This window comes from Triturus cristatus, chromosome 6, assembly GCF_964204655.1.
Source record: "Triturus cristatus chromosome 6, aTriCri1.1, whole genome shotgun sequence".
Taxonomy (NCBI): Eukaryota; Metazoa; Chordata; class Amphibia; order Caudata; family Salamandridae; genus Triturus; species Triturus cristatus.
The window spans coordinates 80,021,466-80,041,604 of record NC_140589.1 but is presented as its reverse complement, the minus strand read 5'-3'; the positions used below and the strand labels follow the sequence as shown (position 1 = coordinate 80,041,604).

Genomic DNA, 20,139 nt, shown 5'->3' with positions numbered 1-20,139 from the left:
TTGGCAGACCACCTTCCCAGGTTCCGTTCGTATGGCATGTTCTGTGATGGTGGTACGGCCGGGGGAAGACGAAAACACCTGGTGTAATGGATATAGGCTTTTCTTAAGTTCAAGGCACTGTTGTGGGGTTAGTCCTGGGTCTATGCAGGGGGAAAAGGAAAGGGAAGCATGAGTAACAGAGCCGGATAGGATGGGACGAGGGCCTTCCCATTTCTTCAAAAGGTTTACATGATATATCTGGGTAATACCACGGGTGGGATCCAGGTCTAACTTGTAGGTGACAGGGGTTACCTGTCGAAGGTTGGCATAAGGGCCCTGCCACTGCCCTAGGAGTTTTTGATCTGAGGATGGCATCATTAACAGAACCAGATCCCCCACGGAGTAGACCCGGTTTTTTGTACCCCTGTCGTATTGCTCTTTTTGTTTGTTTTGTGCGTTCTCTAGATTTCGGTGTACAATGTTCCTTATCATAGATAAGTGAGTCTTGAGGTTATCCATATACTCTGGGAGGCGACGAGTACGGTCCGGGTCTGCTTCCCAAGCTTCTTGGGCCATGTCCAGGAGGGTACGAGGGGGTCGGCCATACAGTAATTCATAGGGCGAATATCCTGTGCTGCTCTGTATCTTACAACGAATTGCGAACAAGGCAAGGGGTAACATATCCTCCCGCCTTTTTGCCTCTAATCCCAGTAATTTTTTTAGTGTTTGTTTTTGCGTGGCGTTATATCTCTCCACTAACCCATCGGTTTGCGGATGGTACGCCGAGGTCCGGATTTGTTTGATACCCAGTTGGGAGCAGACCTGTCTCATAAGAGACGATATAAAAGGGGTGCCCTGATCGGTTAGGATCTCTCGGGGAAACCCCACCCTAGAGAACACAGAGATGAGGGCTTTGGTGACGTTCTGGGTAGTAGGTTGACGCAGAGGTAGGGCTTCAGGGAAGCGCGTGGCGTAGTCCACGATAACTAGGGCGTATCGATAGCCGCTTCGAGAGGGCAACATGGGCCCTATAATGTCCATCCCTACTCTACTGAACGGGACGTCAATAACGGGAAGGGGCTGTAGGGGTACCCTAGGAGGTCGATATCTGCTATGTTTTTAACACACCGGGCACTCTCTGCAATACGTTTTGATGTGTTGGTGTACCCCGGGCCAGTAGAATCTTTCTAAGATAGTTTGGCAGGTTTTTTCATCGCTAAAATGACCCCCCAGGAGGTGACTGTGGGCAAGAAACAGGACTTTATCTCGGAAGGGGCCAGGGATCAGAAGTTGGGGCTTTTGTTGGGTCCCTCCCTTACGGTATAACAACCCATGTTTCTTGAAGAAGTAAGGACCTACGGTAAGGGGATCCTCGTGGTCTAACGCTTTTGCCCATGCTTTCTGCAGATTGGGATCTTCTTGCTGTGCTGCCCTGAACTCCCTGTCGGTCTGCCAGGGGTGTTCGTCCGGGACCACTGGGAAAACACCGGCGTGCTCTCTCTTCTCCTTTTTCTTTTGTGTTTTGGTTTTCGGGGTTCGGGGTTCAATCGCAGGGGAGGATGGCCCCTGAGGGAAAGGAGCTTCTTCCCACCATCGGGTCAGGGAATCGGTTGTGTCCTGTAGAAGACCTGGAAGGCCAGAATAGTCACTCCCCAATAAGGCCTGTTCCGGAACTGCTGGTACAAGCCCTACAGTGAGGGTGGTTCCTGGATCCTTAGGGTGTTGGACTTGCACTTGTGTGGTCGGGTATCTTTTCATGTCGCCGTGAACACACTGAATGGCGACCATCCCAGACGGGGGGTTGACAGGGTTAGGCAAGTCCTGAGGCCTGAGAACGCTCTGTCGACACCCGGTGTCTGCCAGAGCCATGAGCGGTTGTCCGTCGATATTCACCGGACAATGGAACGGGGGTGGGGCGGTACCCGGAACCGAGCATACATAGTTTCGGGCAAGGCCAACCTCCATCGGCTCTTCCTTATGGGGGCATACCCGAGCGATGTGCCCAAAACCCCCACAACCATAGCATTGGGGTCCGGGGTTGATAGGTCGTGGCAGCATAGGGGCCGGAAACAGGGGGTTAGGCTCCGGTCTTCGTGGGAGAGGAGGGCGATGAGCTCGGAGGCCTGTGGAGGGATGTGGTTAAGGGCGTATGTTCCTCCTTGCCTCGTTGCGTCTCCTGCGCTCGACTATAGGCGCTCGCTATTTCCACTGCGGCCTCGAAGGAAAGACGGGCATGTTGTCTTACCCACCTTTGCGTGCCGGGATGTAAAGACATCAGAAACTGTTCGAGGTATATTTTCTCGAGGATCTCCTCTTTGGTGGCGGTATCTGATCTCAACCATCGATTGGTCAAGTCTTTGATTCTGAATGAAAGGGCTCTGGGGGTTTCTTGTGGTCCTTCCTTGGCCTCATGTAACCTTACACGGTATGTTTCCTCATCGATGCCCAATCGTTCTAAGATGCCTTTCTTGATATCCGCGTAAGGAGTATTACCCTGTACGTTTGCCTGTTGATACGCGGCCTGTAAGTCACCAGTCAACAAGGGTCCCAGGTAGTGGCCCCAACGGTCGATAGGCCACGAGGCAGCCTGGGCTAGCCGTTCGAAATTTGTGAAAAAAAAGTCCGGGTCCCTGGCACGAACTTTTGGAGAACCACGGAAGGCAGGGAGGCTGTTGGTCTCTGATGCTCCAGAACGGTGGTCAGCTTCCCCATGGCTTGCTCGTGGGAGTCCCCGTGACCTTTCAACACATCGTGGAGCTGACCTCGGTCGTCTTCGGCGGTCTTCAAGAATCGCTCCATGAGTATCCCCAATTGCTCTTGGGAGTCGGCCATCCTCTTCATCACGGCCTCCATGCCTTCAGGAAATCCCACTTCTGACGCCAACTGTGAACGTGGGGTTACGGCGGGCTGGAAAAGCAGGCGAGGAGGCCGGATATATTGGGCAATATTGGTCTTTTATTGCACACAAGACCGTTCTTACAGCCAAAAATAAAAGGGACCCTGATATGGCTCAAGGAAGGAGAAGGAAAATAAACTGTGCAGTGTTTTTCTGCCGCTGTCATCCGGGTTGGTGCTCCAGGGACTTCAGGTCTCGGTGGTAGCCGTCTGTAGGAGGTAGGGGCATCTCCTCGGAGGGCAGTAAGAGAAAGAAAAGGAGCCGTTAGTCCTACTGGAGCTCGATGTCCGGTACCATAACCACAACCAGGGGTGATAAAGGTGTAGCAGACCGTGATGGAAAAGGGAAGAGAAGGGGAAAGGACAAGACTTGGTAAAGATGGAGGGGTGCTCGAAAAGGGTCGGGGGGGGGCGGTAGTTACACAGTGCACAGTGCTGTATATTATTTACAAGGTGTCTATCTGATTGATGTGGCGTGCCTAATATAGAGGGAGTATTTACGTAGGAGTCATACTATTTACACAGAGCACCTAGCGTGCTTTAAAGAGGGTAGCTGGTACTCACGCGCTCCGCCGTAACTCTCCTCCGAGTTACGGCCGCTCTTCAGCCACCTCCGGGGGATTCCACCAGTCTTCGGACCACGCCTCGGGTTCTCCACTCCCGTCCTCTCCTTCCTTCGCACCTCCAGTCGAAATCTCCTGCCACGATACTCCGACGCCGTCTGTCTCTCGTCTTCCGTCTTTTCTCTGTCCGGCCGTCAGCATGGAGGAGGGATTTCCGGGGTCAAGGGGCAGTCCTTCTGGTCCGTCTTCTCTCCGGATTGGATCCTGTAACAGAGAGAGGGGCGGGGTCTCCGTTGTCACGGACGCTTTGGTGTTTATTCCGGATTGCGCGCCCTGGAAGGGAGAACATCGGAGGGGTGATAATCCTGGCGGGGTGAGTACGGGTCTTGTGACCCTGGTTGCTCTATCACAGGTCTGCCATACCTTTGCCAAGGAAGACGCTCTGGCTGACATTAGTGCCCACTCTGAGGACTATGAAAGCTTCCTCCGCTCTCACCAGAGGCCTTCGGGTGGCTCACGTCTACCAGGTGGCAATTTGGTCATCATGCATACATTTGCAGAACACTGTCTTACATCCCTCCCATACAGTAACCAATCTTGTACCAGGGCTGAGCTCCGTGGCTTCTGTAGTTACTCGGCACTACTCGTTTCAACCTTACCATAGGTGAGTAGCTTATTCTCTTGACTCTTTCAAGAACTCCACAAACCAAGTGCATGTGGATGTGGTTTAAGACACAGAAGAGTGCAATCATCCACATCATTGGGACACTAAGGAGATAATTCAAGGCCTTTTTTAATCCCTTACTCAATTCACTTCCTTCTCTAGAGTGTAATGATACCTTGTAGAGATATGAGTTCTCCATTTGAGTCTATACACAAAGCAGAAAAAAAATATGTAATCTGGAACAGAATTTCTCTATTGCCCGTTGCATCTGAAAGGCATTTTGGAGAATTTTGCCCTTTGTGTGCTAAGAAACCTTTGATCAAATTCTTAAAAGTCAAGGTTTTGCAAACCATTGCCCTAGAAACATTCTGAGACTACCCTTCATCTGTGATAAAGCGTCTGCTCTCGCTGAATGCTTAAAGATGGTTCCATTTCTGTCACAATTGCAGCAGGAGATTTATGAATTATAATCAGCTTATTGTCTCCTTTGGCCATTCCAACAATGGACATGCAGTTTTAAAACTAGGACTTGCTCACTGCACAGCGGCTAGCACAACTTCGACACAGCAGTGTGGATTCATCTTGATTTACAAGGTGCCTTTGATTTATGAAAACTTCATGATGTACTATTCATACAGAATCAATAGTACACTCAAGCATACAAACCCAAGCATGCACTAAGACAACACAACTGTAATTAAGAAGTCATTAGATTCTGGTAGTTTATCATCGAACTTGAAGGTTACAGGTAAATACAAGGTGCACAACTCACATCCCATACACTACAGGTACTTGCTAGCACCAGAGAGGCATGCAGAGCCTTTTCACTCAGCACTTTCTGCAGCATTGTTGCATATTCATGCTTTCATTTTTAACATATGAACTCACTTTGACATGAATATCTTTATCCTTAAGGAAATACAAGGATGAAAAAGATTGAGTTACCAATCTGAAAATGGTGTGTTTATGTATTGTTGATTGTCTATGCAAAAATCTAATGCAGCGAAAATCTATTTAAAGCAGATATCCTCCTCTCCTATCATGAGTGTTATTCTAAGCATGTAACTCTATAAAGGTGTACCCAACGTGCAGAGCTACTTTTATGGGACAACAATGTGTTCGAGGCATATGAGCTGCAGATTACACACTGTGCATAAATCGCCATCTGGTGTTGGGCCCGGATGTTTGCAGTTGTTTTTTTTCTTGGAAAGTCTTTGGAAGTCACGAGGTATGTGACTCCTCCTTTGGATCATACTGCGCATGGGCTTCGGCACCATCCTCAGATTGTTTTTTTCCGCCATCGGGCTCGTATGTATTCTTCACGCTCCGGTTCCGAACAGTTTAAAGTTCTCCTAATCTGCGCGCAAACCTTCCCTTTCCGCGGTATTGTTTCGATCGCGATCTCCACACTCGACGCGACTCTCATCGGTGGAAATCTTCGATTCTGATCGTCGGCGGTGTCCTTCTGGCCTACCTGAGCTCCGGTCCTGGCTGATGGAAAGGACTACATTTAAGAAGTGTCCTCGATGTGGGTCCAAGTTTCCCCACACCGATCTCCATGAGGTGTGCAACCTCTGCCTTACCCCAGAACACGAGGCTCGAGACTGTCCGGTGTGCAAATCCTTCAGGTCGAAGAAAACCATTTGGGACTGAAGAGCGAGGAGAACCATGGCCCACACGTCGACAGCAATCTCCGATGACAACTTCGAAGAAGGCATCGATGTCCCAGAACAGCAGCACACCGAAGAGGGCCTCGTCAGCGCCTCCGAAGCCGACGACTCAGATGTCGAGGACATCACTCCACCCTCGACGGCACCGAAAAAGGCTTCGGTCCGCCTTCGCCCTCGGGCCTAGGCACGATCAAAGACACTGCTTCCCATACCTCGCTTTCGGACCCGGTTAAGAAGCACACCAAGGCGGATCGAGCCAGCATGCCGTCGGTGCCGAGAAACACTCCTCCGCACCGGCGCCGAAAAAGAAAATGGCCTCCTCCACGCCGAGCTCCACGCCGAAGCACTCGGCGTCGAAGACAAGCACTGACTCCTCGGCACCGACACCGTCTTCGGAGCAGAGCAAAAAATCTAAAGCCCTAGACACCCACACCTCGAAGCCGAAAGTCATCTCGGTACCGACGAAAAAACCGGACTCGTCCAAGCCACACAGTTCAAAAGACTACAAGGCTAAAAAACCTACGGCTCCGACACCTTCGGCGCTGACGGATCGGCCATTCACAGAGGAACTATTTTAGCCTGATCCACTATAAAAAACACTGGTCAAGGGCCCTAAAACTGGACATTTGATGCTCAGCATCAAAAAGAGACCTCTGGACAAGCCTTCCCCAGCTCCACCTCCAAAGAGAAGAGACTTTGCTACCTCCCCTTTGAGAATACCTTCACCCCTTCCTCCACCTCCTCCCTCTCCTCTGCATTCCCCAACCTCATCATTCCCCCACACCCTCTCCAGATGAGGATGATGACGATCTCTACGAGGACACGGGACGGGCCCCATGACCAACCTACAGGGGACCCCACTCCTACAGGCTCCCCAGACCCATGGGACGACTATAACATTCCAGACATCCCCAACGTCCTGCAGGATGACCTTTACCCTTCAAGACATTCCCCCCCTGAAGACACAATGGGGTTTAACCAACTACTCCATAGGGCAGCACACTACCACGGAGTTGATCTCCATACAGACCCCGTGGAGGAGGATTTCCTCCTCGATACATTTGATACCTCACACAAGACCACTTCCATCTTGCCGATGCTAAAAGGGGTTATCTAGCACGCGCCTGAGGTCTTTAAATACCCAGTCAGGGCCAGAGTCATCAACCCTCGCTTCGAGAAGAAATATAAGGCAGCCCCTACAGACCCCACCTACATCAGAGGGCTCGCACCACTAGAGTCCCCGGTAGTCTCCACTGCAAGGAAACGGGCAAACTCCCAGGCATCAGGCAAAGCACCACCACCTGATAAGGAAGTCCAAACTCCTAGACGCCTCAGGCAAGCGCACTGCATCCCAGGCGGCCAACATATGGCGCATCGCAAACACACAAGCGCTCTTGGCAATATATGACAGGGCACATTATGGCGAACTAGAAGGCATAATGCAACACCTCCCTGACAAATATAAGAATAGAGCCAACAAACTAATCCAGGAGGGTAAAACCATTACTAACACCTCCATTCGCTGCGCCCTAGATGTAGCTGACACCGCCTCTAGGGCAATTAACACCAGCGTCCTCCTCCGTAGGCATGCCTGGCTACGTATTTCAGGTTTCAAACCCGAGGTGCAGGCCTCCATCCTGAACCACCCCTTTGACCAGGAACATCTGTTTGGCCCAAACGTGGACGTTGCCCTGCAGAAAATTAAAAAGGATACCGATACGGCGAAGTCTAGGAGAGCCTTACAGTCGCACACTCCCAGGCGCTCCTTTCACCGCTCCTCCTTTCGAAGCACCTCCAGAGGCTACTCCTCAGACAGCGCCTCCACTTCCTATAAAGCCCCTACCCAATCCACCTTCACTAGGGGTTACCAGAGAGGTAGCTACAGGGGTAACAACAATAAAGGCAGAGGCAAAACTAACACCTCCTGCTCTGCCTCCAGCCCTACCCAATGACTTCCCTCCACTCCCCCAGACCATCCCACTCCAGTCGGGGGCAGACTCCACAATTTCCTTCATGTCTGGACTACTATCACCTCAGACAAATGGGTAACAAAAATAATTCGGTCAGGCTACTGCCTCGAACTAAAATCTACTCCCCAAACATTCCACCCAAACAACGCCCAGTGTCACAGGAACATTTGTCACTTCTAAAGCAGGAGATAATCTCCCTCCTACAAAAGAGTGGGATAGAGCTAGTTCCTGCCCACCAGCAAAATATGGGAGTTTACTCCCTATATTTTCTCATACCAAAAAGGGACGACACTCTAAGGCCCATCCTGGACCTCAGACCCCTAAATCGCTTTACACTCGGACCATTTCCACATGGTCACACTCCAGCAGGTACTTCCCCTGCTCTCCCAAAACGACTTCCTTGCCACCCTAGACCTCAAGGACGCCTTTTTCCACATTCCCGTTCACACAGCTCACAGAAAGTTCCTCAGGTTTGTAGTGGACGGTCAACACTATCAATTCAAAGTGCTCCCATTCGGAGTCACCACAGCACCGCGAGTGTTTACCAAGTGCCTAGCGGTCGTGGCGGCACACATGCGAAGACAACACATCCACGTCTTCCCATACCTAGACGACTGGCTAATAAAAGCCAGCTCATACAACCAGTGTGTACAACACACTCACGCCACCATCCAGCTACTTCACGAACTGGGATTCACTGTAAACCACACAAAGTCCCATCTGCAACCGTCCCACGTAAAACAATACCTAGGTGCCACTATAGACACCACAAAAGCGCTAGCCTACCCCAGTCCTAACAGGATAGCAAGCATTCAGGCTTTACTCGCAGAATTTCAGCCGGAACACTCTCTTCCAGGTCGAGTGTTCATGCAACTCATAGGAATGATGGCCTCTTGCATATTCATAGTACCTCACGCAAGTCTCCAGATGCGTCCTCTCCAAGAGTGCTTAGCACGCCAATGGAACCAGGCCCAGGGTCAATTGACAGATCTGGTGTTGGTAGACGGTCGTGCCCATCGCTCTCTGCAGTGGTGAACCACCACAAACCTTTCCAAAGGGCGACCGTTCCTGGAGCCTGTTCCTCAGATAGTACTGACAGCGGACGCATCGCTCGGCTGGGGAGCTCACCTACTGCATCACACCATGCAGGGCAGGTGGACATCTCAACAAAAGTTACTCCACATCAACTATCTGGAGTTACTAGCCATATTCTTAGCACTGAAGGCATTGAAAACACAGATATCAGGCAAGGCCGTCCTAGTCCGCACGGACATGACAGCCATGTGCTATATACAGAAACAAGGAGGCAAACACTCTCCGCAGCTCTCTCAGCTAGCACAGAGCATATGGAGATGGGCCATACCCCAAAAAATCTTTCTCCTTGCCCAACATGTCCCAGGAGTCCAAAACACTATGGCCGATCTGCTGAGCAGAGAAACACAACAGATCCACGAGTGGGAACTCCATCCACAAGTTCTTCACCCGTTCTTCCAAATGTGGGGGCAACCACAAATAGACCTCTTCGCCACCCACGAAAACGCCAAATGCCCAAGCTTCGCCGCCAGGTGTCCACACCCATTGTCCAAAGGCAATGCGATATGGATGAATTGGTCAGGCAAATTTGCGTACGCTTTTCCGCCTCTCCCACTCATTCCATTAGTGGTGCACAAACTACAACAACACTCCCTTACTCTCATCCTAGTAGCTCAAACTTGGGCCCGACAACTATGGTACACCACACTGCTGGAGCTATCTGTAGTACCGCACCAACAGTTATACCTCTCTCCACGCCTCTTAACCCAGAACCATGGAGAGATCAGGCACCCTGACCCAGCTCAGCTCAACCTTGCGATCTGGCTCCTGAAATCCTAGAATTCGGTTATCTAAATCTTCCCCCAGACTGTATGAACGTCATTAGAGAAGTTAGACGACCTACCACTAGAGCTTGCTACGCTGCCAAGTGGAAACGTTTTGTGGTTTATTGTCACAGCAATAACTTCAGTCCCCTAGATGTGTCCATGCAACACATCATAGGCTATTTAATACACCTACAAAGATACAATCTAGCCTACACGTCTATTAGACTGCACCTCGCAGCCATAGCAGCTTATCTACAAAACAAGCAACATCTATCACTCTTCAGAGTACCTACCATAAAAACCTTCATGGAAGGCCTCAAAAGAATAATTCCCCCCAGAGTGCCACACTCACCTGTGTGGAACCTAAACATCGTTCTCACGAGACTAATGGGGCCTCCCTTTAACCTCTACACAAATGTGAACTTCAATTCCTAACATGGAAAACTGCTTTTCTTGTAGCCATCACTTCCCTCAGAAGGGTCAGTGAGATACAAGCACTCACCATTCAAGAACCTTTTCTGCAAATGCACCATAACAAGGTTGTTCTCCGCACTAATCCAAAATTCCTCCCTAAAGTCATTTCTCCCTTTCATAGGGAGGATGGTATTGAATGTGCTTTTGGCCTGGATTGAAGACAACAGGATACTTTCTAGTTTCCAAGCCGGGTTTCGTAAATTTACCAGCAGTGTGGATCAGGGTTTCCGCTTTGTACAATTGCACTGGAAGATAAGTCACGTTAGGCAAAGGCAGTCTCTACGTCGCGTTTGTCGACTTAAGAGCTGCCTTTGACCTTGTTCCTCACGAGCAACTTTGGAGGGTCCTTGAAAAGCTTGGCTTTCCTTGGAACTCTTGACATTAATCAGGCGGCTCCATGAGCCCAATTTCGCAAAAATTCAGTGGGGAGGCCCGGGGGACATAACCCCCGAGTTTCCGGTTTAGCGAGGTGTGAGACAAGGCTGTGCCATGGCACCCACGCTCTTCTCCCTGTACATCAATGGAGTAGTAGATTATATGCTCCGAGTCAATTTCGATGCTCCTAAGCTGACCGGAGTGACTACTCCAATATTGATGTTTGCTGACGATACTCTTATAGTAGCTAAAACTCCGAGCGGCATGCAAAGGGCCCTGACAGTCTTTGAAGATTTTTGCAATAATTATGGCCTAGAAGTGAATGTAACTAAGACCAAACTCATGGCCGTCGACCCGCACCCAAGTTACAGAGCAGGAAAACTTATAATGAATGGGCAAATACTTGAGGAGGTTAAAACTTTTGTCTATCTGGGCATGCACGTGACACAAGATAACAAGTGGAATAGACATTTGGAAATGTCTTCACTGAAACTCACGCAGATAACAGGAACCTTGATTAGAGAGCATAAAAAATCCTACTCTAAGCCTGTCAAACCCGTGCTCCAAGTATATGAGGCAAAGGCCCTAAGCTCAGTGTTGTACGGAGCAGAGCTCTGGGGTTTCGACGTATTGTCATCTTTAACAGTCGTTGAAAATAAATTCTATCGCAGCATAGTTGGTCTCCCGCAGAGTACGCCTACGGTACCACTGCGTTACGATCTAGGTAGGAAGGCCATTAAGGATTTAGCCAAACTCCGCCCGGTCCTTTATTGGAGGAGACTCTGGACCACCCCGGAGCTTCGGCCTTATGCAATGGGCCTCATGGATGTAATGCAGGCCGACACGTTTCATAAGATTGGGTGGCTTAGGAACCTCCGGGAAACTTTGAAAGACCTGGGTCTAGAGGGGCTATGGAGTGACCCAGTTGCTGCCAGGTTTCCCACAAAGAGGCTTTTGAAAATGCTTTACTGGGAGCGGGTAATCCATCGGGTCTGGAGTGATTCCATTTCCCCCACGATGACTAGCCGTTTTTTAGAGGCAGAGGTAACTCCAGTTTTTGAACCGTACTGGGATTTAATCACCCAACCCAGAGATAGGAAACTATACTTTCAATTTAGAGTAGGTTCTCTCCCACTCAGGGCCCTAACTAGCGGGTGGTTTGGTGCTAGTGCAGGACCTTGTCCCGTTTGTGGTGACCAAGAGGAATCAATTGCCCATTTCCTGTTTGTTTGTCCAACATATGCCAATCCTAGACGAACATGGCTGTCTCCATTGTGCAAAACACTGGCTACAAGGAGCTCCGCTGTTGCTTTGAGAATCCTGAGCACAAGCACTTTTCCAGCCCATTCAATTGCCTTAGCTAAATATCTGGGCTGGGCATGGGTCTTAAGGCGCGGGGCTCTCAGGGAAACTGCGGGTGTGCTCCCGTAGGGCTTCACCCTTCAGGGACACTGGTTAAAAATTCTTTTTAATTCCAAACGTAGTCTTAATCTTTCATTAGTTTGCTGACTCGTTTAATTTTTTTTTTTTTAAACTGAAATTTTAGGTATTTAATGGATGATTTTATACATTTTATAGTGAATGTGCTTAGTAATAATTATGTGTTTTTGTATATGTTTGGGTCTTGTATGAATTATTTTTAAATTCGAATAAAGACTATATGATATGATTTCTCCCTTTTACCTAAACCAATCTGTGGAACTGCCAGTATTCTTCTCGCAGCCACAGACCATTGCAGAAAGAGCTCTCCACACATTAGATGTCAAACGAGCTTTACTCTACTACATCGAGAGAACACAACCCTTCTGTAACACCAAACAACTGTTCGTGTCTTTCTCACCACCACACAAAGGCAACCCCATCTCCAAATCTGGGATAGCTAGGTGAATTGTTAAATACATACAGATTTGCTACCACAAAGCAAAACGAACACTATCCGTTCCCCCCCCAAAGCCCACTCTACACGTAAGATAGGGGCTTTCATGGCATTTTTAGGGAACATTCCCTTAGATGATATCTTCAAAGCAGCTACATGGTCTACACCGCACACTTTCACTAAACACTATTGTGTAGATGTGCAAACTAAGCAACAAGCTAGTGTGGGCCAGGCTGTACTCAAAACATTGTTTCAAACCACTGCAACAGATACTGGTGGTCGCCGCTAGGAGCGAGTACTGCTATATAATCTATGCACAGTGTGTAAACTGCAGCTCATATGCCTCGAACGGCAAATGCTACTTACCAGTATGCATCTGTTCTTGGCATGTAGAGCTGCGGATCTACACACGCCCACCCGCCTCCCCGGCTACCTTTATCTGTTCCAGTTTATCTTATTTAGATACAACACACATGGGCATCTTCACTACTTACTATTACGCTCCATCATTTCCCTGCTGTCCAAAAACAATCTGAGGATGGAGCCGAAGCCCATGCGCAATATGATCCAAAGGAGGAGTCACATACCTCGTGACTTCCAAAGACTTTCCAAGAAGAAAAACAACTGCAAACATCCGGGCCCAACACCAGATGGCGATCTATGCACAGTGTGTAGATCTGCAGCTCTACATGCCAAGAACAGATGCATACTGGTAAGTAGCATTTGCCTTCCTCTTCTTTTGAACCCAGATAGCACTACAATAAACACTTAAAGCAATTTGTTTCTTTCCTAGAGTGAAGGAAGTGTATAGATTAGAAGAAATGGAAAAGATCTTTTTAAGGTAAGTTGTAAGAAGTAGGTGTAAGAAATGTGGCTTTAGTATCTTGATGTTTTCACCAATGCTTAGTGTAGTCTTGCATTTTTATTGACAAGAGAAGAAATAAATGCCTGTGTTACATTCAGTCATGACTGATGTTTCGTGTCAGACCTGCATTTAAAAAATACTCCTCGTATTGTGAGGACACCTGGATTTTCTTTTGTTGTGTGTCTTCAAATCTCCTGGTGTACTGTTTTAGTTAGTTCCTCGTTTTCCTGCTTTTAGATGTAAGTGGAAGCTGTCTTGATTGCAAAAAACCTATTGTTTGCTTACAGAAAACTTACTGTGGGCTTATGCTCACCTTTTGCTTACCATAGGTAAACTTTGTCACTCTCATTTGCTTGCTTCTTATTCAATGGCATGCCTTTCTCTTCTTGGGTTCCTATTGATTGGATGTGTCCTTTTACCCCTCACTTTGTGGTTAACTTCTTTTTTCTTTTTATGCAAGAACTCCATGAGCGTGCATGTGTTTTCCAGCTTGCTCCTTTGTGCGCTTCTCTCCTGCAAAACTACCCCACCCCCATGCACTCTGTTTTGCTCTCCCCATGTGTGCTTCTCCCCTGTACCCCTGTTGCCCTCTCCCTCATTTACTGCTTTCCTCTCCTTACCCACCTACCTTAACCCCTTCCATGCGGGGCGGATTCCCCCGCTGTGCTGAGCGCTGCTTGCGCGGGCGTGGTCATGACGGAACGGTTCCGTCATGAGCACAGCTCAACCGACGCTCATGACGGAACCGTTCCGTCATGAGCGTCGAAGGGGTTAATATTACCCCCTGTTGATTATCCTACCCATCCACTCCCGGTTGCTCCTTCTCCCCTCTGCCTGCTCCTGCTTCATTGACCCCCACAGGGACTGTAAGCAAATTGGTGCTGGCTTCTTCGCCTTACAAAAAACAATTTCACGCTAGTGACATCAGTTTCATGCTATTGACTTTCCACTTTTTATTTACATATCCATTTTGGAAAGCGAGATAAAAAAAATTGGTACTCGCCTCCATTTTTCTGTTTGCTGATGTTACACTGAAACGGCAAATGGCATTTTTGCTGATGCTGCACACTATTGTAGCGGTACAAGGGGGTGATGATACCGGTCCTAGGATGCATGATTCCTGTCCAGGGAAGACATGACCTGGCAGTTCGGTCTGGACTGTTCCCATGAGGCACAGGGTCAAGACTGATTTGCATATGGCTATGTCTGAACTGGGGTGGCGTGGTGAGCAAAATAACGATGGATTTAACCCAGATCTGTGACTGGGGGTGAATGTTTGACAATGTTCAACATTCCGTCCATCATCTTTTTGTGTTGCATTTACACCCTAAGTGGGAAGGGTATGTCCAGACGTGGGTCCCGTGCTCACTACGCCACTGGAGTCAAGCTATCCTGGCTGATGTGGGCTGAAAGCCTGAAACTGGTCCTAGGATGCATGATTCCTGTCCAGGGAAGACATGGCCTGGCAGTTCGGTCTGGACTGTTCCCATGAGGCACAGGGTCAAGACTGATTTGCATATGTCTGAACTGGGGTGGCGTGGTGAGCCAAATAACGATGGATTAAACCCAGATCTGTGACTGGGGGTGAATGTTTGAGAATGTTCAACATTCCGTCCATCATCTTTTTGTGTTGCACATTATTGTAGCGTCGCGCTCTAGTCTTCACGACGTGACGTGATGACGTAGAGCGTGGTGGCCATTTTGGGTGCGGCCGAAAAGAGCGAGGAGCCCGCGAGCATAGCGGAGGTCTCCCGGCACTCTCCCAGATTGTGTACCTACAATAAATACAAGTTCTCTTACCTGCGATCTCCTGTGTGAGAGTGTCCTTCCCCAAGGGTGCTTGAACATTACAACTGGCGACGAGTACGGGACTCGGGAAAAGAAAACTGGGAGAAACATGAGAACCACGTGGAACCAGGGACATTTAACCAGCTTAACACACACCAGCAGCCAGGGTGTAGCAGCCGGCACCAAACAGGTACGGAACTAGAGGGAGAGCGCGACAGAGGGGACACTCGCCATCATAAGCATCCAGCCACGCGCAGAAACAGTCCTGAACACAGCACCTGCAACCAAGCTGACTGCAGCCAGTGTGGTCTGCCCACGTGGCGAGGAAGGGAGGCCAATAGTCACCACACACCACCCTATGCACACGCTATGACGCAGAAGGGGGCAAACACAGCAGGAAAGATATTGCCCACAAGTGAGAAGAGCAGCAGCGCACGAAAACAATTGTCGAAGCGCAGAGTCAGTTGGTACCACGTTCGAAGAAGATAGAAGGAACGCCTGGGGCCCTGGTGGAGCAAGCAGAGCACAGCACAGGGGGCGGATCTGCATCGCAACAGAGCCCCCCCCTTGCCTGCACAGACAAAGCGCACCAGGCGGTCCGAGAGCAGAGGAAGAGCCGCCTGGAAGAGCGGAAATGTGTGCTCAAACGTCCTTGCTCACAACACCGATATCCTTCTTACCCAAACCATGGGATCCCTCGATGAAGTGGGAAGATTGGAGGGAATACTTTATGAACTATCTAGAGGCCCTGGAGGACGAGAATGGAGAAGCATTTCCCAGCAAAAGAAGGAAGAGGATATTGCTTCACAACCTAGGCCCAGAATGCATCAGAGTGTTCCAGAATATAGTCCCGACCCCACGACAAGCGGCTGATGTTGACGTGTTCCAGCATGCGATTGATGATCTGAATAAACATTATAGGCCGGTGGTGTGCACGTCCATAGACAGATACAACTGCCAACAAATGAAACAAGCAGTGGGGGAGTCCATAGACTAGTACGTAGCAGCGTTGAAGAAATTGGCAGTCACGTGTAAATTCGGTACATTACACGATGAATTCATTAAAGATCAAGTTGTCATGCACACCACAAACTCGGCGATCCAGGACAAGCTGTGGGTAAATGGAGATGCAGAAAGCAGAGCCATCGAAAAGATGTGCGGAGGCAGCGAAAAAGGAGACAGCCGCCAGGCCCATGGTGAACAAAGTCACTAAGGCAGAACCAACGGAAAGAGGCAAGGGAACAACAGGGGACACGAGGACACAGGCCAAATAGACGTCCAGACCAGCACCGGCGAAGGAACCTGGCAATGAAGGCAAGAACACGTGCTACAGATGCGGCAGTCTGTCTCATCCAGCCTATGATAAGCGGTGTCCAGCCTTTCGTGCCAAATGCACGTTCTGCGGGATCGTAGGGCACTACGAGAAAGTATGTCGCCGCAAGCAAAAAAGACCGACAGTCAAGTACGTCGCACAAGGGTCAGATGTAGAAGGAGAAGGCGAAGAAGAAGACAGCGTGTTGTGCATAGAAGAACACATACTAGGGATCAACTGCAACCGCTCTAAGAAACCCCAATGCGACCTAGTGATAGGAGGGATACCGATAAAGATGGTAGCAGATTCTGGATCTCCGTACACCATAATACAACGAACGGTGCGGGATGAACACTTCAAAGACCAGTTGGGACACCACCTGGAACCCCCGGATATTCGTCCAGTCATATTCAATCAATCAATCAATCACATAATTTGTAAAGCGCACTACATACCCATGAGGGATTCAAGGCACTGGGGGGGAGGGAACTGCTGCTATTGGTCGAAGAGCCAGGTCTTGAGTTGTCTCCTGAAGGTCAGCAGGTTTTCGGTTTGTCGCAGGTGGAGGGAGAGGGTGTTCCAGGTCTTGGCGGCGCGATGGGAGAAGGATCTGCCTCCGGAAGTAGTTCTCCGGATGCGTGGGAACGTGGCCAGGGCGTGGTCAGCGGAGCGGAGTTTCCTGTTGGGTATGTAGAAGGAGAGTCGACTGTTGAGATCGGCTGGGCCGGTTATGTGGAGTGCCTTGTGTGCGTGGATCAGGAGCTTGAAGGAGATTCTTTTGTCGACGGGGAGCCAGTGCAGGCTCCTCAGGTGGGGGGGTGATGTGGTCGCGGCATGGGACGTCGAGGATCAGGCGTGCCGAGGCGTTCTGGATTCTCTGTAGGTTATTGAGCTTGAACGAGGCTCCGGCGTAGAGGGCGTTTCCGTAGTCGAGTCTGTTGCTGACTAGGGCCTGGGTGACTGTTTTCCTCGTGTTTGTCGGGATCCATCTGTAGATCTTGCGGAGCATGCGGAGGGTGTTGAAACAGGTGGAGGAGACTGCGTTGACTTGTTTGGTCATGGAGAGTTTCGAGTCGAGGATGACTCCCAGGTTGCGTGCATGGTCGGTGGGGGCCAGGGGGGACCCCAGTGACGTGGGCCACCAAGAGTCATCCCATGCGGAGGAGTTGGACCCGAGGATGAGGACTTCCGTCTTGTCTGTGTTCAGTTTGAGGCGGCTGTCCTCCATCCAGTCTGCGACGGCCTTCATTCCCTGGTGGAGGTTGGATTTGGCGGTAAGGGGGTCCTTGAGGGAGAGGATCAGCTGAGTGTCGCCAGCGTAGGAGATTATGTTGAGGTTGTGCTGTCGGGCGATGCGTGCTAGTGGTGCCATGTAGACGTTGAACAGCGTCGGGCTAAGGGAAGATCCTTGAGGGATGCCTCAGATGATCTCGGAGGCATCGAATCGGAACGGGGGAGGCGGACTCTCTGAGTTCTGCCGGAGAGGAAGGAGGTGGTCCAGTCTAGGGCCTTACTCGGATCCCTGCGTCGTGGAGGCGCGTGCGTAGTGTGCGGTGGCAGGCGGCGGAGAGGTCCAGGAGGATGAGGGCCGCCGTCTCGCCGTTGTCTAGCAGGATCCTGATGTCGTCTGTGGCGGCGATGAGGGCAGTCTCGGTGCTGTGGTTGCTGCGGAATCCTGATTGGGACGGGTCTAGGATGATGTTGTCTTCGAGGTGACGGGTGAGCTGGGTGTTTACTATCTTCTCAATGACCTTTGCTGGCAACGGAAGCAGGGAGATGGGTCGGAAGTTCTTGAGGTCGCTCGGATCCGCCTTGGGTTTCTTCAGTAGGGCGTTGATCTCTGCGTGCTTCCAGTTCTCAGGAATGTTGGTGGTCTCGAAGGAGAGGTTGATGATTTTGTGCAGGTGGGGTGCGATGGAATTGCTGGCTTTGTTGAAGATGTGGTGCGGGAGAGGGTCGAACGGGGATCCGGAGTGGATTGTTCCCATGGTCTTGATTGTGTCCTCGATGCTCACGTTGGCCCAGGTTGTCAGGGTGTCGTGGGCGGTGGGTGCGGTGTGGTCGGTAGGGGTCGTCCGGGGTCTAAAGCTGTCATGGATGTCGGTGATTTTCCGGTGAAAGAAGGTGGCGAGGGAGTCGCACAGGGCTTACGGTGGTGGGATGTCGTTGGCGTTGGAGCTGTAGTTGGAGAGTTCCTTCACGATGGTGAAGAGCTCCTTGCTGTTGTGTGCGTTGTTGTCGAGGCGGTCTGTGAAGGAGGGCCTTTTGGCGGTCCTGATGAGGTGGTGGTGGTTGCGGATGGCGTCTTTGTGGGCAGTGCGGCTGTCTGGCGTCTTGTCGCTGTGCCATATGTTTTCCAGTTTCCGGCAGGTGCGTTTTGAGTCAAGGAGTTCCGGGGTGAACCAGCTGACTCTTCTGCTGGTGTCTCTGCTGGTGGGGTTTTTCAGCGGGGCGACTGTGTTGGCGCAGTCGTTCATCCATTGTACGAGGGTGAGTGCACCTTCATTGGGGTTTGTGGGGTTCGTCGGAGGGTTGAGTGCGAGGCTTGTCTGTAGTTGTTCTTGGGAGACTTAGCCCCAGCAGCGGCTGGGGGTCTGTAGTGTGCGGTGGTGTGTGAGGGGTTTCCAGAAAGAGAAGTGGATGCAGTGGTGGTCTGTCAAGGTGAGTTCGGAGGCGTGGCTGAAGGTGACGTGGGGGCTTGAGGAGAAGATGGCATCTAGCGTGTGGCCGGCGATGTGGGTCGGCGTCGTGACAAGCTGTTTCAGTCCGAGGTTGGCGAGATTGTCGATCAGGGTGGAGGAGTTGCTGTTGTTGTTGTTTTCCAGGTGATAGTTCAGGTCTCCGAGGAGGATGTAGTCGGTGGAGGTCAGTGCGTGCGTGCTGATGAGGTCGGCGATGAAGTCGCAGAATTGTGCTCGGGGTCCTGGCGGTCTGTAGATGAGGGTGCCTCTTAGGGTGGTCTTGGGGTCCGTGTGGATCTGGAAGTGCATGTGTTCGGCGGTGCTGAGGGTGTCGGTGTTTGTTAAGGCCATAATGGTGTTTTTGTGGACGATGGCGATTCCTCCTCCAGCCCTGTTGGTGCGGTCTCTGCGGGTGATCTTGTACCCGTCTGGGATGGTTATGGCGATGTCTGGCGAGGAGGTTTCGTTCATCCAGGTCTCAGTCAGGATGACGACGTCCGGTGAAGTGGTGTCGAGTAGGTCCCAGAGTTTGACGGCATGTTTGTGTGCGGAGCGGGTGTTGATCAGGATGCATCTAAGCTGCTTGGGTTCCGTCGCGGCAGGCGTCTTGGTGCTTTCGAGGCAGGAGAAGCTGCAGTTCCGGCAGGTGAAGGGGCCGTGGGTGCGCCTCGGGGCAGACTTGCAGCAGGTGTGGGTCCTTCCTGGGTTGAGATCGACTAGGGCGTTGGCGTCGTAGCAGAGGCGGCGGTCCTTGTGGCTGCTGCGGGGGCCAGGGGTTCTGGCGCTGGGCGCAGTCCAGGCGCGGACGGGCGCAGACAGGCTTGCCTTAGGCGCGCCCGCTGTGCGCAGCGGCCGCCATATATGGGGAGGTGGGGAGGGAGGAGCAGCTGGGAGGCGAGGGACGGGTGAGCGAATGGGTGCGGAGGGGGCAGGGCCGCAGGGGAGGCAGCGGCGGGGACGAGACCGGCGAAGAGACCGGCGCGGTGCACGGACTCGAGGAGGGGGGCACAGAAGATGCAAGGCACAAAATCTGAGGGGCACACAATTCCAGAGCACAAAATCAGAGGGGCACAGAATTATAAGAGCACACAGTCAGAGGGGCACAGAGGTCAGTGGTACAGAAAAGAAGGGGCACAGAAGCAAGCGGCGAGCGGGGGGCAGGGGAGCA

The 20,139-nt window shown here is 51.0% G+C and overlaps 1 protein-coding gene across 2 annotated transcripts in view; it reads left to right on the top strand.

Annotated features, from left to right (window-relative positions):
- The window catches only part of LOC146813792 (cap-specific mRNA (nucleoside-2'-O-)-methyltransferase 1-like), a 946,504-nt gene that overhangs the window by 840,110 nt on the left and 86,255 nt on the right, over positions 1 to 20,139 (top strand). For both annotated transcript variants that reach the window (XM_085610255.1, XM_085610254.1), the window contains one exon: positions 13,119 to 13,166. In XM_085610255.1, coding sequence (XP_085466381.1) covers positions 13,119 to 13,166 — 48 coding nt within the window. The remainder of the gene's footprint in view (positions 1 to 13,118; positions 13,167 to 20,139) is intronic.